Below are 17,773 nucleotides of genomic sequence, written 5' to 3'. Positions count from 1 at the left end.
CACGGCTGAGAGGCTCAGCTGTGCCCTGCGGTGGGTCCATTGAAACCGTCCATGTCCAGCACGGGGCGACCCCTGGCTTCTCACAGGGACCTTCCCACTAACCTGCCACCTGCACCTAATACAGCAAAGCACTGAACAGCTTATACATTGGGCAGTATTTGTGCAGCTTTGTGTCTTTTCTGTCTCAAAACAGGTTCTGCTACTTTGTTGAAAATGCAAAACATACTTCTTGAATATGAACGGAGAATAGAACGTCAGAAAAATCAGTATAAAGCGCTCTCAAGAGAAGTAAGGAAATTGGAAGACGAAAGGGAGGAGTCACAGTTCAGAGCGGAGAAGACTCAAGATTTGAAATCCGTGTTGGCTCACCAAGAAGCAGAATGGAAAAGGGATATCCAAAGCCTTAAGTATGTAAATTGTGGTCTGATAATGTATTATCTTGGTAGTGGTTTTGTTCCGAAAGACACTGATGGTGCAGGCAACAGGATGAGAAGTTTCCAGGCTTTTGGGTTTGGGTTTTTTGAATCCCGTGGGCCAGTTATGCTATGAAGTACATAATGTGAGAGGGGAAAAACGTCCGGATACCAGCTCCATGTACAGTCTTCTGGATGTTGTTCTAACTTTGTTTTCTAGCAAGAAAAGAGCAAGAGAGTGTGTACGGGGAAATCAGATTTACAAGAGAGATTTGAGAGATGGTTGGGTGTTTGGTTTTTTTTCATTTTGTCCTTGCAACTTCAGTTGGCCTATAATACTAGGATTTCTGGTAACTCCACCCAGTGCAAGTCAAACCAGAGCTTAGAGCATTTGTTTGCTTACCTGTTTGTTTGTTGGAAAGGTCAAGTTTGGGATTGCCCCTTTCCCCACGCTCCTGAGCTAGACCCGGAGGCGTGAGGTTTCTCATCGCTGTTGACATCACGTCAGACAGGGGTGGCCAGCAGGCACCGTAGGCAGTTGAGCAAGGACAACTGCAGAGCCCTGGCCTGGGAGGGGAGATCTCCTCGTGGTGATCCCCGGTGGGATGGCGTGGCTGGGGAGCTGGCCCAGCAGGGCCAGGCGGCCCAGGCAGAGAGCGAGCTCAGCAGGAGCCACCGTGAGCTGGCAGCTGGGGCGGCCCGCAGCGGCCTGGGCTGTATGGGGGGCAGCAGTGCCAGGGCACTGGGGGCAGGGAGTGCCCACCCCTCCTCAGGGCTTGCTGAGCTGTGTCTCGAGCCCGGGGTCCGGTTTTTGGCCGCCCAGCCCAGGAGATCTTGCCCAGCCCGTGTGAGGTCGGCAGGGAGATGCCGGGCTGGCCCGGGGGCAGGAGCACCAGCCCTGTGAGGGGAGGCTGCGGGAGCTGGGCCTGGGGGAGTTGGGCCTCCCAGCGCGGGGGAGGGGAGTACGAGGAAGACGAGGCCGGTCCCAGCTTGGCCTGGGTTTGACTTCAGCAGGTGTTCAAAATCCTCAAGCATCTGTCAAGTATAAAGAAGTAGTATTTTCATTCTAAGTGAATTCTCCAAGCAGCGTTAAATTTATACTTTAAAAGTTACACTTTTTTGCGAAATTACACTAGAAATTACATGTAAAGCTTTTTCCTTGCAATATACACCATTCAAATACAAATGCTTCTGTCAGTCTTTCAAGTAATTTTAGTGGTGGTTGATTCTTGTTTTGCAGAATTTCTAAAGCAGGCTTTCAATTGGCAGTTCTTCCCTTACGTTGACGCTTGATTTTTTTTAATTTTTTTTTTTTGTTCACTGTTGCGAGTATATGGGAAAAAATAGTCAAAATAATGATCAAACACAAAGCTGCTTGCTTGTTTGGGTACCGCGGGCACACCATGGACCGTTTTTTACCATGTCAGTGCTTATTGCTGATTGTTTCAGTTGGTAAAGAAGCTGACCTTCCATAAGGCTTTCCTTGTAAGTCAGCTTCAAAATGGAATTGCTGTAGTTTCTCCCAGAGGTAGATCCAACTGAGGTTTAAAACTGTTTTTAATCGTATTCAGCTTAAACCCCATGCATTTCTGAATCTGGTTTTGAACACTGACATCCTTCTGGAGTAAACAGAAGCTGCTTGTTCTGCCTGTGGTCAGCAGTTGTTTTAGACTTACAGAAGGCTTGCTGAAAAATTGTTGGGTCTGCCACAGATAAGTGGCGTGCTGATTCACCAGTATTGCTTCTGGTCACTGAATCCGTAATGTGTAGGCAATGCTCAGTATACTAAGAAAATGTATACTAACCATAGTAAAAGTTTGCGATGCTTTGATCTGATGAGACAACAAACTCCTTTTTCAACAAAATGGCTGTAATATGAAGATGGTTTTTTTTAATTTTATTATAGAAGTGTGCACACTGGTGTGTGTTTCCCTATACAAACTTACAAATAACTGATAAATCACTCAAAGTTTTTTTTCTGTATCTTGTACAACTGATACCATGCACAATGGAATGAAGTTAGAATTCTTTAAAAAGTTGAAAAGTACAGTAAAAATATGAACTCTGAAAACGTTTAACATTTTTTATGGTTTGAGTTGTCTCTGCAAGTCCATCATGTGGAATATCTACTTTTATATCAGTGCTTTTGTTTCTCAAATACTCCGTTAAATCCCAGATGTTCTTTGAAACAAGAAGAAGAAAAGAGGCTCAGAGTAGAAGTGCTGTGTGAGAAAAGGAGAGAAGACCTCCAAAGGAAAGAAGATCAATATTGTAAAGAGATGGAGGAGAAACAGAAACTTGAGTTACAGTCTAGGAATTCAGAAATGGAGTTAAGAACACTGAGAAAGCTCTTGAAACAGGTATATTAAATAATGAATTAAACTCTTTGTCTTATTTTCTGCTTCTTTTCAATTGTATTCCGGTATGCCTAGAGAAGGAGGCGCTTTGTTCACGGAAGAGGCGCTGGATAACAATTGTCAAATTTTGAGAACAGTAGAGTACAGTTGGTTCACAATTGGGTTGTTCTTTTTTTTTTTGCTTTGCAGTTTATTATTCCTTTTTTCCTTTTTCAAAATTTAGGTTTCATTTGTATTTCAGGCAAAGCCTGACCTTTTTTTGAATTACTACAAAACATCCTGTATTTTGCCTTCTTAAATTTTCCTAAGAAAATTTAAATTTATTTATTTATAGGTGGATTATCATAACGGTGGGGAATCAAAAATGTTTTCAAGTATGCAAGGGAGAATGGGAAGATGTATTGCTAGCTCTGTTTTTTCTTAAGATGCAAGCAGTTTTATTGTATTACTGTAGGCTGAAGAGGAACGTGATGAAACACAGAGACAGCTCTCTCAGGAAAAGAGGGCCAGAGCCCTTCAAGAAGGAATTTTGAACAACCACCTTGGGAGACAAACGGAACTAGAAGAAGAGACAAGAAGATCTATAGGAAAAAAATCAGAGGTAAGCAGATTTTTTTTCTAATAAATCAAATTTCACCATGTTTGTTTTAAAGTCATAATAAATCTTACATAGCTTTTTCTGTTTCTTGATGGTTTATTTACTGTTTACCCGTGTAACTTACCTGGGTAAATACCTTTCTTGTTTTCTCTTATGTCTAAAAGTTCTGGAAAGCAGCATCACTCCTGTATGTACCTGAATTACTTGTGCAAGTAGGAAACTAATAGAAGACACTATTTACCCCGTTTCTTAACCTATCTGTTATTTTCCATTTCATAGACATTTTGTCATCGCTTTTTAGGCTTTCTAGCAGTGAAACACCTAGCTACCTATGGCAAGGTTGACCAGGAAGAAAGTTGTTTGACAGTGTTTGTGTTTCCATTGCTTTTTTTTTTTAAATTAGTTATTCCCTTATTGAACTTACTTCAAGTATGCCTTTCTTTGCCACCTCCACATAACTAAAATTTTATGATCGACTATCAGCAATGAATTCAACTCTCTGTAAGAGTCAGAGTAACTGGAGGAGAAAAAGCAATCATAAACACTGTATTAAAAAAGATCTTGAAAAGAGTTTACTGAATTTCCTAAAGAATGTGCAGTGCCTGGAAGCCTTTTTGTTCTTGGCTGTGTGAATGTGTTTAAGTGGAAAAAAGTTATACATACAATAAAGAGGAAATATACAGGACTATTGCATTCCGGGGGTGATTGAGTCTTATAGCTAACTTTCAGTAATACAAAAGGATAAGTGTTCAGAAGACATTTGAGAAGGAAATTACCCTTTCTAGCCTTGTTTTTACCAGATCTGTAGCACAACTAATTCAACCTTAAAGGCAGTATTATAAAGGCATGCACATACAAGAAAGCGCTGTCATTTTAAAAGCTTTGGTTGCTGGTTTAAGGGGGGGGAAAAAACGAAACTGTGTATTTGGGATGTTCATTTAGGTTTTAAGGATATGTTGCACTTCCGTTGTGTACGTACATTGTACATGTGCATGGGTTCACAGAGTAGCTTATTGCCTGAAACTTCATCTTTGAAGTCATGCTTCAGTACTAGAAATGTTAAAATGCAGTTTATTGCTGCAGGTTTTTTGTAGATTCATTTCCCAATTGGCTCTTTATTCATTTTCCCTGTCATTCAGGAATCCAGCACTGATAGAGAACAGGATCTGTTGTACAAGAATCAGTTACTACAAGATGAGATTGCTGTGCTAAGGCTAGAACTCACTCAAGTAAGACTTAGGCACCAGGAGGAACAAGGAAAATATTTAAAGGAAAATGAGACCTTGAAAGAAAAAAATGAAGCTCTCAAAAAGGAACTTAAACTGCACAAGGAAGCATTAAGACAAATGTTTTTTCAGTTCAACGCGGAGCTGGACTTAGTAAAGACAGAATCTGCAGTGCTGACTTCCAAACTTGAGCAGACAAACAAAAGCAAAGACAGACTAGAGACAGAAATTTAATCATTTCGTTCCTCCCTGAACGCTGCAGTTCAAGAGCTTGAACTTCATTTGTCATCAAAAAGCAATGCTGAACGAAGATTTCCCAGAGAACGTGATGAATGCCTTTGCTTGCAAGTCGAGCTCCATCGTGACCTCTCTGACGTGCAAGAAACCAACAAGAGCTTGTCTCTGCAGCTGTGTAAAGCTAAAAGCAAAGCTAACAGGCTAGAAAATGAGCTTCACCAGTTGAAGCAAATGCTCAGAGAAAAAGCTTTGCTTTTAGAAATGACAAAAAAGAATTAAGTCAAGGCCAGTGTCGGGCACAGGAATGTGATCATGCTCGACAACTTGAGAAAGATCCAGTAAGCGAACCTGTAATAAAACAGGAGTCCTTGCAGGAGCGATTGGCCCAGCTCCAGAGTGAAAACCTTTTTACTCCATCAGCAATGGGAAGAGATGCAGAACAAGAGGATCATGAAAGAAAAAATAGTGGATTATGGGCAGGACCGTTTTAATGACATTTTCAACAAACTTAGAGCTGATACAGAAAAGCAAGTTTATCTAATAGAAGAGTGAAACAAGGATTTAAATGCCAAGTGTACTGATTTAAGGGAACAAGTCTTTAAATATGAGACTGACGTAGTAGAAAGACAGGTAAAGTATATGCGTAGAAAGAACAATTTAAAGTTTGTCCGTTCTTGAAATCAGTTTGTTCCTACAATGTATCCGGTGTAAGTTACATGCATGGGACCAAAGAATACTGATTTGTTCTGGTTTGTTATGTTTCCCTCGGAATTGCGGAAAGTTTTGGCAACGGGGATATTAGTCCTCAGATCTAAGCAGAGAACAGAAAAAAGGTATCCAAGTCTAAGCTTTGATCAAGAAAGGTGATTCTTCTCTAGAACTTTTTTCCATCTATTTTCCTTAGTCCATGTTATGCCCTATAGAATAGTCTTAAGTATTGGATGGTTTTGATGTAAGTATTGCACTGATGACCTGAATGAGAGTGGTATAAAAGGAGGAACCATCCAATACACGAGGGCTGAGAAATGAAGATACAGAGAAGTGAAGTGGTTGGGGATAGATTTATATGAAGCTTCTATAGAGGGGAAAAAATAGGTTCTCTGTAAGCTGCTATCAAGATTGAAGAGTATTAGTAATGTCCAGCTGTTGATTTCTGTATGTGTTTTGAGGGTTCTGAGGGGCCTGCCTGTTCCTCAAAGTTCATGTCAGACGGTGACCTTAAGCTTTCTCTTTTATGATGTGTAGCCACACTCCAGCAGTACTGTCAATCATTGTGAACTGTGACTTGCTTTGTATTCTTACTACCAAAATAATGGGTTTCTTTTGAAGATCATGTGAGAGAGTGTGTGTGTGTATATGTATATAGCTATATATATATATGAGCTATCCAGATTTTTGTAAACCTAATCTATCAGTATTTCTAAAACGAGCTGAGTAAGAAGACTACAAGAGGATGTGATTCAACATACCCTTAAAGTGTATCTCAAAGGAGCTTTCAGATATTTGTATTCATTTAATTGTATTTGTATAGTGAAGAAACAGAACAAAGAACAATCTAACACAAAGTCCTGCCTTCAGTCACCAGAGTAATATTTGCAGTCAAACTGTGGCTCTTAGATCACAACAGATTTCTTTGGGTTTTGTTAGAAAAAAATACCCGATTGCAGTGTGTTCCTGTGTATTGTTCAAGGAAGAACAATACCTGAGCCTTTTTTATGTGTTAGGAAACAGAAATCCTCATGAACAGCTGCTGATAGTCAAAGGTGCTCAGCTGAGAAAGATGACGAGAGGTCATCATCTGTGCAGATGCCTGCTGGTGGCAGGCAAAATTTCATACTTTTGGGTTCAATCTAGACAGGTCTAATTGTATAACAAAGTAAGTTAAAGGCGTATTTCATGTTCTTAGAACTTTCTTCATGCTAATTTAACTGTTTCGTTAGGGCATGGTTGGACAACTGCAGCAGGAGCAGTGCCCTCGATTAAAAAAAAAAAAGCCCAGAACTGCTTTGTGCAAGGAAGTATGTAAACTCTGCCTATCAGCATTGCTGCTTTGAGCAACTGAATTGTTCTTCAGTTATCCGACAAGCCGACACGCTGCCCATCAAATGAGAACCAGAATGTATGCCATTTGCAAGATGGGGCAGCCATAAGCTTTCAACCACTTTCCAGCAAGATCAATTCAAGCAAGGTTGTGTATTCATGGATCTTCTCCTCTGCAGAGCCATGAAGAAAACATGAACCGCACTCCCCAAAGGCAAAGGAGCAAACTGAGGGAGAGCAGCTCACCGGCACCTTTCAGAGCTTCAACAGTCTGGAGAAACGGGAAAAACACCCATACAAAGATAAAGAGCAGCCAAGAAGCACTTTTATAAAATTTATATTGGGGCCTGTTCCAGATCTCAGAATGACTTTATTGCTTTGCATGACTATTAGACCAAGGCCTAAAGTGGAGTGATAGCTTCTGCTTGCCGGGGCATGGTAAGATCACTCAAACGAGTGACCTGAGGTTAAAAAAGTGCTCCATTTCAGTGACACTCCCCAAGCTGCTTTCACCACCAAACAAAAAAAGATTTGCTTTCTCCAGTATGGTGGGAATGATACCATAAAGTCGGTCAGGGAGAAAAACCCTCTAAGCCTTGCTTGCAAGTTTCAGAAGGCCGGCATTCTTTATGGCAGTGCTGGGAGCACGGGGGAATGTTTCCTCTGAGCGTGCTCACCCAGTTCCTCGAGGGTACGCACTATGGACAGCAGAGCACTTGCACACTCATAGCGCATTACACATGCATTTTCAGTCAGGCACGGGATGGGTTACAAGTTGCTTGCTTTAATGCAAACGAGCACACACCCTCAGACAGCACTGCTGAGGTTTTTTACTAGCTCCCCGTGCTCCCCAAGCGGGGCCTTGCCCTCTCTCGGGGGGCTATCTGAGTCAGAGGTCACGATCTCCCCCCACAACAATTACCTTTGTCCGAATTCCAACCAACATTCTGCGGATCGCAGCGCTCTTATCGGCTTGTCTCCTCCTGCGACCACAACATCCTCACCCAGAGGCTCTTTCTGCATCACTGAAGAGAACGCCGATCTTTTCCCCATCCATTCTTTGTTCCCCATCCTTCCCAAGGCCGACTCCCTGGATGAGAGGTCCCTTAATTCGTCACTTCTAACAGCTTTAGAGAGTCAGCTTGGCCTAACCTTTGTGCGCAGGTGTGTTTAACGTAGAGCTACACAGCAAATCAGAGCGTGGTAACTGGGGAGCTCAGACATCTTGTCCCTTTGCCGAGCCAGCAGCCTTCCCTTAACAGAATCCCTGGACATAAATGTATATACAGTGGAATGTATACAGTGACATCAAAAGTCCCACCAGACACCACATTCGTCCCTAAAATCCTTCCCCCCAAACAACCCTGAAAGACTTCCCTTGACCCCCTCCTCCACCCCAGGCTGTTCCTGAAATCATCCCGCACCTCCACCTCCCCGCCCTGGCCCTAAAACATTTCCCCCAGACCCTGGTCCAGCCCTAAAGTCCCTCCCCCAACCTCGGTCCAGCCCTAAAGTCCTTCCCCCAACCCCCCCGGTCCTTCCCTAAAGGCCTCCATCAAACCATCCCTAAAACCCTTCCCCCAGACTCCCCACTCTGTTCTCTAAATAACACACACCCCCCCACCTGCCTCCACCTCCCCCACCCCCCATACACCCACTCCCACAAACACACATCCTTGCCCCACCCCCCACCCCCACACACCCTGGTCCATCCCCACCCGTCCCTCCCTGAAGCCCTTCCCCCACCCCCTCCCCTGCTCCCGTCCCTCTGTCCCTGGCATGGCCCAACTGCCCAGCACCGCCAGACCACTCTGGCCCAAACACCATAAGGCAATGGTTCCCACCTGACAACAGCAAGTCGAGGAACATTTTTTTTCCTAAATAAAGACATTTTTGCTTCATATGCTGCCCACTACGCCAAATTATGTCTTGCTGACTGACTGGATACCCAGCAAAGATGAACTCCACATCAAATCGATCAAACATATCAATCATTGAAACATATCCAAGGCAGTTTCTTGTATTATAATACAGGAAAATAGCATGCAATATGATAAAAGGAAACAGCAGTAGCTATTGTGAGCGATATGACAAAAGAGCAATAGGAGCGAAGCACCAAATTGTCACTGCAAAGCCTTAACGTGACTAAGGAAAAGGAGACATCACCAATTCCAACCCCAACATCACACAGAACCACCCTTTATCTGGGAGCGCCCTTGCAGCCGGCACCAGCAGTCTCTCGGGACCTGGGAAATTCCCCTGGAGAAGGTGCCAGAAAGGAATCCTCTTGCTGCTTCTCAATCTGCCCTGGCAGACATATGACGCACATCATAAAAGTTCTGCTCCCTGCTTTCTGTGGTGAAAAATTGGCACAGCACATTTACACCCATACAGAACCAAAAAACATGGCTTGGGAAAGCGCAGCACTGTTCCCCTGGAGAGGGTTCCAGGAAGGAATTCTCTTGCTGCTTCTCACCCTGCCCTGGCAGCCATGTCAGGCACAGCACAAAAGTGCTGCTCCCTGCTCTCTGGGGTGAGAAAATTGACACAGCACATTTGCAATAATACACAGATTTGGACACCCGGTCATTCTATTCATAATAGATCTAGGGGGATCTAGGTGGAATAGACCTTTCCATTTTCTTTCTTCAACGATTTCCTGACTTGATGGCCTCCTTCCCTCCTTCAGGTGCCCACCTTTTCTTTTCTAGTTAGTCAGACTAGATGCCTTTCTCAACACAAACAGAGCATTGCCATTTATTTATTTATTGATTGATAGATTGATTAAGACCTTGTGCTGTTTCACAGGTGCAGCAGCTGTTTCTTGGCTTTCTCCACACCTTGGGCTGGGCCCCTGATGCTCACGGTGTCACTGCCAGAGCCCTTGGTGGGGAAGTGGATGTGGACTCCACCACACTCCTTGACGATGGAGCGGACGAAGCGGCCTTTGGCACCAATGAGGGAACTGTGCAGTTTGGAAGGAATAGAGACCTCCACCTCTGTGCTGTTGGCCTAAGGGAGGACAGTACCAGCCTCTTGAGTCAAGCTGCAGAAATGTGTTTGCACCCACTCTGCTTACCCTCTGACTCCCACCTTGCTAGGAGCTTTATACAGCTGGAAGAAATGCCTGAGCAGAGGGCTTGGAGACTGGCTACTCCTGACAGGAGCAGTCACAGACTTTGGTTTACGAGTCACGAACAGACCGACACGTTTGTCTCCACCCTGCCCTCATCCATTACAACCACGTCTGTATCTGTGTCTTCTAGCAACATTGTCAAGTCCCTCAACCGCAAAAGGCCAGTCGCTTCACTTACCAGCTCCTTCTGGATGGCAAGAATCCTGTGGCGAGCAGCCTCACAGTTTGCCCTCTTGCCTGTGATAACAATTGTCTCCGAGCTGCTGTTCTTTGCTGGGAGATCAATTTTGGTGTTGCTTTCTTTACGGATCTGCCACAAAGAAAAAAAAAAATCATCTCAGAAGTGTCCCATGTCAGAAGAAAAGCCCTTGCAGGCTATATTGGACATCACCAATGAGCAGGAGAGAGCATCCAGTGGGCTTTTGCTGCAGGCAGCGATTATCACGAGCACTTGAGTTAGGAACGATAGCTCACCTTCTTGATGTTGGCACCTCCTTTCCCTATGATGTTCTTGTGGAACTGTTTGCAGATGGGGACAGAAATAGAAAAGCTGTTTTCAACCTAAGGGAGAAAGGAAGGGAGAACTGAAGATTACACTGTCATGGCAAGGGAGGCCCGACTTCAGGAACTCTGATAAACGAGCTTTTGAAAACAGGCTTAGACCCAAGGAAGTTCTCTATACGAGGGACTTGTAAGACTAAACAAAGGCAAGGACGTTCCCCTATAGCCTTCACATAACAGGTACTACCCCCTGCCTCCATTCAGCCAAAACAGCGTCGACAGCTCCCTCCTCTTGAGGTGTTTTAGCTCTACCCAAGCCAGTAGAGCTCTGCTTTGCCCCAGGGTTATCCAGGCATGTAGGAGGGAACAAGCACTTCTGCTATTAAGCAGAGCACAAGCATTCCTCTGCTTTGAGAAGAGAGCATTGTGCTCATGAAACATTGAAAAGACTTACTTACATGCCTCTCCAGCTATAACAAAGAGAATCCTTCCTTCTCTGCAGCAAAAAAATGAATGCTGACTTTTCAAGAATGCTATGGATGAGTTTCATAACCAAGGGGTGTCATCCACCTGCCACACAATTTGTCTTCTGCAACCTCGATTAAGCATGTCAAGACATCCTATGGATGTGATAAACACCTCATCACCTCTGCTCTGTTGCCCCTTCTTCCCCCAGTTTCTTACTGGAACTAGTAACTCCAGCTCACCAGTTCCTTGACCATGGCTTCAATCTGTTCCTGAGCCACATGCACATCTTCTGTAGGTCCTTCCAAAGTGATGTTATCCTCTCCTCCAGTGAATTTGATGTGAACCTTGAGGTGAAAGACAATGAATCTCTTAAGAATTTGCCAAGATCCAAGCCAGGCCAATGCTCTTGGTCAGGCCTACACCATCGATCCCTGCCACTAAGAGATGTGCTCCTTCCGAAAAAGCCCAAACCAAATCCCCACAATTTTACAAGTCAGTAACTTAACGATTTCGGCCATATGGCAGTGCCTAGAGCCCAAGGCTCTGTTGCTGTCCCAGTTTCTGCAAGGGCTTTGGAGAAGTTTACTCATCTAGCCTTTATCTAGATACCGTCTAACTCCCCAGGGAGAAGCCTCGCTGCACTCGCCATTTCCAGGTATCCTACTACATCAGTTCTCAAAACAGCACCACATAAAGCTTCCTTGGAAGGGCTCAACCCATGACAATAACATAGGATGAGCAGTGTTTGCAGCAGTAAAAGAGAGGGTTCCCTTGAACAGCTAAGATCTGTGTCATTTCCCCCTGGGTTTACCCACGCTAGAAGACACCTCTCTCTTCCGTGACGAGTGATCTGGACTAAACCTTTTTCTACGCCGGGGGTGCTAAGCTAACCAGCTCATCCATACCTTTGGCATCTGCTGAGTTATTTTGGCCAGGTTCTGTCCTTTCTTTCCAATAATGAAACGATGAAGCCAAGAGGGGGCAGAGACCGAGGAGATGGTAAAACTGTTGGCCTGAGAGACAGAAAAACAGAGAAGCTGTTTGATGGACAAACTGGGAGAGGCCTTCACAACAATTCAGTTCCAATTCCCATGCTGCACCTCCGGTATTGACTTCTAAGCTGCACCTCTAATGGCCCAAGAGAGAGCACCCCCGCTACACCTGTCAGTGCTCACAAATGTATCTTCACGGGACCTTCAAAGGAGGCCTAGCCCATCTTGTCAGTACCTTTGCATAGACTTCAGTCAATGCTTGCCCAAGTTTCTCAGGCTCGCCTCGCAGTATCAGCGTCTCCGAGCTCCTGTCAGTGGGTGGGATCTCGACAGAGACTCCAGTCTTCTCCAAGATCTCCTGCAGGGAATTCCCCTTGGGGCCGATGACATACTTGTGCTGGGACTTCTTCACCTCCACGGCAATAGTAGTAGTCTTCTTTTTCTGTAGGGGCAGAGACACTGAGGCATCAATCACAAGGGGGCGGGGAAGGACAAGAGCGACAGGAAGAGGCACAAGATGCAGTCAGACTCTGCACCCAGCAAAGAGCAAAGCCAAGCTGAGCACAGTGGCTCGGCAGCACCCTAGCACCCCTTGGACCCCTGCCTACAGAAAGCCTTGTGCTCAAAAATTCACAGGGCAAGTACAAAACTAGCATGCTGGGTCAAGCTCCCTGGGACACGGCATGCAAGAGACCACACACACACACACAGGCATGTCGTTGTCGTCGTCCCCGTCCCCCCGTTGGACAACAGGGTTCAACTCCCAGCCGTCTCCCAGGCAGTGCTGTGATGCAACACTGTGCAGGCTATAAGCCGATTGTTGAAATCCAGACCGGTACAAATACAGACCTAACCACGAGGAGAAACAGCCCAGCAACCCACAACAAGGATATTCACAGCAGCGTTGGCTGTGGGAAATAAACTGGAGTGACATTCACTCTTCAGCAACTTCTGCTTATGTAGCAACTTTGATACTGTCAGCTGGCTACCACTGTAGACTTCACGCTTCTTTCCTTCCTTAGTAGCCCCGGTGTGAACAAGAGCCAGGGGAGCTCTTGGTGGCCTGCTAATTCCCACGATACAGAAAAGCCAGAAATCTGTCACCTCCCGGATAGTATCAGCCCAGCTCCCACTCTGCCGAGTGAGGAAACGGTAGGATTCGGGGTCATGTACTGCAAGGGCTGCTGAGCCAGATGCAACCGAGGGATGCACAAAAGTAGAACAAGAAGGGAAGAGTGCCTAGGAGCGGGTGCCAGGGGAAGGTGGGAAGCTTTATGGACCATCCGTACCTTCTCCTCATAGATCTTCTTAACGCGAGCCACAGCCTGGGCTAGTTGCTCCTTTTCTCCGGTGAAGACTATCTCGGTCTTGTTGACACTGGGTGGAGGAATGTCGATGCGCGTCCCTGTGTCCTGCATGAGCTCCCTCACCAGCTTGTTGTAAGGGCCAGCAATGAAAGGGTGGTACACTTTCTCCACTTCCAGCCGCTCCACGGCACGCTTATCCTGGAAGAGCCCACAACAGACCTTGGTGGGAACTGCCCTCTATATTACAGTCTCTGCCAGGCACAGCTAAGCTCCCAGGGGTGTCCTGCCTGACACTCTGGCCCAAGCAACCTTCTCAGTTTGCGGGCTTGTAGATCTCCACCTCTTTCAATCTACAAATACGGTTGCTGCTGCTGCTCCTTGTTTACGATATTCACCCCTGTGATCTCCTGCCTTATCCCAGCTGGCACCTAAGACGCGTCCCTTCAACTATCAAATGCTTGTTTGGGCTTCAGAGATGGACAAAACGCAGCACAAGAAGTTTCAGGACCTGGCAGCGGTGCTCATACAGCCGGCGAGTGGCACAGTATACGTCTCCGTTCAGGCTAACGTTAGCCACTGACTGTAGCCACGGTGGCTACAAACTCTGACTATACCGTGGGGAAGCAAAAAGGCTGACCAGCTAATGCCATGAGAGAGATCACAGTACTGAGGTACCTGCTCAGCGGAGATAAGCAGGATCTCGTGCCGGGCCTTCTCAATCCCTTCTTTAGTGCTGCTGATCTTGATCTGGTTGCTGGGGTCATCTGGGCGGGGGATCTGCATTTTGGTTGCAGTTTTGAGCTTCAGGTCCTGCAGCTTCTCACCCTTCTTTCCAATGACAAAACGGTGGTGCTCCTTGGGGATGGCAACTGTTGCTGAAGCCTGCAGCAGAAGAACCAAGCATCTGTGAAAAGCCTTGCCTGCACTGGCAGATCCACAGGAACAGAGCCAGGGAAAGCAAGGTAGACGCTGCTCAGCGGTACTGCTCCTCAGAGCAAACACAACGCCTTCCCAGCACATTCTGTCCGAGGGCTGACACTGTACCAGCTGATCTACAGTGCCTCCATGCCAGGCGTATAAAGCCCACCTTTCCCTCAAAACCCTTCTGTTTGCACAGGAGCAGTACTCTGAATTAGCAAAGGCCTTCCGACACAGACGAGGAGGTGCCTCTCCTCCAGTGTAAGACACCAGACAACAACTGAGATGGCAGCGCACAGCTGGAGTTTATCTGAACTCTGGCATCTGCTGCCAAGGCTACAGAGAACAAGACATACAGTATGACTCCTAGGAAAGAGAAATTCAACACCAGAAACCTACTGCAGGAGGCAGGCAGCTAGCAGATGCTTACCGCTACTTAAGTGCTAGGTGTCTTCAAGTGTAGCACATGCGGCTCCTGGGACTGCTTCTGGAAGGCCCCGCATGCAAAAGGGGTCCTTCTCAATCTACCATTAAAGGGCTGCTCTATACAAGGGCTTCCCGACTTCTTCCCTTCTCACTGAGTTTTTGCAGGTCTGGTAGCTGATGACTGCTATCATGCTCCTGATCCCTGTGATTAGGCAACCACTAACAGCAATCAGACAATGAACATTCAAGCTATAATGGAAAAATAAAAGATGAAGAAAAGATCACTCGGTGTGACTTTTCAGCTCTGTGTTCCTGTCCTGAAGCTAGCCAAGCCCAAGAGAAGCTGGAATACAGACACACCTTCCAGACCTGGGGCCAGGGCAGAAGGAGCTATATTTGAGAACAGTGGCTCACGGGTCTGTGGCGGCACGACCTGAACTGTTTTTTCAGATGCACATTGTGGATGTAGGGTTTCGTTCCTTTCTCTTTCCTCTGGCAGGGTATGACACAGGGGCTGAACAGCGCTAAGCAGACATGGTATTAACATTGCATTACCTACCTTTGGCATTATACTTTAAAACACACTGCAACACCTGGCTGCGATACATCCTAACAAGAGCTACCACCTTGACTATGAGCTCAAGAACCATAAGGGAAGAGATCAAAACCTAGAGGACTGAAGCAACCGAAACAACAGGGTTGTGGCTCCTTACCAGTGTGCCTTGAGTTACACAATGCAGAACCCTGACCCGAAGCTTTTGGCTTTTGGCAGGACTTCCTTTCCTCTACTTTTCTTTCTCCCAGCCTTCCACGTTCTCCTCTGAAGGACTTCAGGAAAAGCACAGTCCCGTTCTCACACACTACTAGCTTTGTGTGTGAGGCTCCTGCACCCCCTCCAGCACCAGCACCTCAGCACAAAGTCACTGGTTGCAACTCAAATGTTCCAGAGATCGCAGACTCCACGCTTCATGCAACACCACGGCCTGTAATTACCTTGGAACCCTATTTTAAGCCTCATTCCCATTCCAAATTGCCAGTTGGGTGCTTTGAAAACGTACAGCAAAGCTGAATTAGTCATACCTCTTTGGCTTACAAGCACATGGGCCCAAGGGTCTCAAAGCATTTGCGAGTCTTGGGGAAGAGCAAAGACGAAGGCAGAAACAGTTAGATGCCCTCACCTGAGTCTGCAGTCGAGCGACAATCTGCTTCCGAGCCTTCGTGACTGCTTCCGCCTTGCCAGAGACCACGATCGAAAGGCCCTGGTCCTTTGCGAGAGACAGCTCCAGGTGAGCTCCCGTCTTCCGCATGATGTCAAGGCAGATCTTGGCCTGCTCGCCTTCTCCAAACTGATTCATGCCCTTGTATTTCCTCTCCTCCAGTGGCACATGGAACACCTGCTCAGCCACGGGACAGACACAAGCAGGGCACAGCAAGGTGTCAGTGTGCTTTGGATTGTCAGTGCCTCCCGCTGCAATCCTCCCTTCAGGCCTGTTCCAGCTATCTGTGCAACAGGGATGCAGAGCTTTGTCTGGGCAGTTTTTCAACACATCCCTCCCCCTCCAGAGCAGTCCTAGCATTCAGCTGCAGTCTTCCTTGTGCCCCAGGGCAAAGGACAGCAAAGAGGCAGTTACTCTGACACACTAAGGGATTTCATACTCCAGGGAAAGCTTCACTTCACCTACTTTTTGGAGGGATGAAAAGGAGGGAGATAAGACACCCACTCCCACCAACCTGAGTGATGACAGAAGCCTTTATTGGCCGGATTTTGCTCCAGGGCCCAGCAGGTTCCCGGGCAGCTTCCAAACATGGTGCTTTCTCAGGGAGCGCAGGGAAGGCTTCCTCGTAGGTGGGAGGATCCTTCTCTTCTTCAGAGTTTAAAGCTGTTACTGCGGTGAAGCAAACAAGGCAAATGAGATGCTCTCCCCACAGAAACGGCCCCATTCATCGGCAGTGCAACTCTACTGAGGCATCATCAAAGAGGGACAACAAAGGACTTGTGCACTTCTATTCATCCTGCTACAGTTATGCTTGTGGAGAGCAGCCGAGTCGGGAGCACAGCTGAGCTCAGCACAGCACAGACTGCAGTAGGTGCCGCCATGGATGCAGGAAGCAACCGTGCAAGTGAATGGTGGCAGCAAACAAGCACATTATCGCCAACTTTGTTGAGAGGAGCTTCATCAGGGGACAACAGGCCAAGCAGAAGGAAATCAAAGGGACACAGCAAGGCTGTAGGTCAGAAGGGGACAAGACAGACACATGCCCAGGAAGAAGGCAGAGAGAAGCAGAAGCACTCTAGTTGGGGCAGAGTCCAGGGAAAGCCTGTAGCTTATGTTCGACTCAGCTGTGCACTGGGCTGTGCCAAGCGGGCCAGCTCGCAGCTGGAGGATGGGTGCCGAGACCCACCAGTGAGTCAGTCAATACGGTTATAATGACTTTCCCCAACACCTGGCTGAGCAAAGGAGGAAGTGACAATCCAGCACACTGATCCCACGAGGCTCTCTTGCAGCCCAATGACCCATGCTTGCACATGCCCTGCCCCACGGCTGACAGCGTTGCTAGCCAGAGCTCTGTGAAGATCTGAGGCTTGCCTCCGCCTGGCCCTGCACTGTGCAGCACCACCGATGTGCTCCTGTTGGTGGAAAGCCAGAGTCTGGCAGGCCGCCAGCCTAGGAATGGCGAACGCCGTGCCTGGACACTTAGGGGGAGCCGGAGGCATGGAGCGAGCTTGGCTAACAGCAAGGAACCTTGCCTGCGCAGTCTCTATTTAGAGGCACATCACAGGAACTCAGCTGTGTCTTCTCACCTTTCACCTGCTGCTGCGTCAAGGCACTGCGGTGTTCGGCAAAGCTCTCCTGGGTCAAAAGTGCCACCGAGCTCATCGTCGACCTCCCACGCACACACACAATCTGGGTATGCCACTGGAAGAGACAGAGGAGGCAACGCTATTACCAGCACCATTCAAGATGCACACAAGTCACTCCAGGAAGGCAAAAGACGTGTTTACTGAGCACTTTTCCAGCCGGCCTCTTGAGAAGCGCCTACAGGGCCAGTCTGCTGCCCTGTTCTCTTGCTGAACCACACAGAAACTCAGGGGGGATTTTTCCTCATAGCACAGCGGGCATCAAAACCAGAGCTCCTCGTTAAGAAGGCAGAG

The 17,773-nt window shown here is 47.0% G+C and overlaps 1 protein-coding gene and 1 pseudogene across 1 annotated transcript; one reads left to right on the top strand and one right to left on the bottom strand.

The window, feature by feature from the left end:
* Window positions 1-5,698, top strand: part of LOC129783351 (ankyrin repeat domain-containing protein 26-like) — a 52,167-nt pseudogene extending 46,469 nt beyond the window's left edge.
* A 3,938-nt stretch (window positions 5,699-9,636) lies between these two features.
* Window positions 9,637-17,520, bottom strand: LOC106112971 (vigilin-like). The gene is given in 12 exon segments (XM_055793334.1): window positions 9,637-9,723; window positions 9,725-9,883; window positions 10,186-10,317; window positions 10,482-10,568; window positions 11,216-11,320; window positions 11,882-11,989; window positions 12,204-12,410; window positions 13,258-13,473; window positions 13,951-14,157; window positions 15,798-16,013; window positions 16,351-16,505; window positions 17,423-17,520. Coding segments are annotated over 12 exon segments (1,755 nt in total). The 5' UTR covers window positions 17,499-17,520.
* Window positions 17,521-17,773: the final 253 nt, after the last annotated feature.

This window comes from Falco peregrinus, unplaced genomic scaffold (genome assembly GCF_023634155.1).
Source record: "Falco peregrinus isolate bFalPer1 unplaced genomic scaffold, bFalPer1.pri scaffold_35, whole genome shotgun sequence".
NCBI lineage: Eukaryota > Metazoa > Chordata > Aves > Falconiformes > Falconidae > Falco > Falco peregrinus.
The sequence above is the reverse complement of the archived record's forward strand: the minus strand, read 5'-3'. Positions and strand labels throughout refer to the sequence as shown.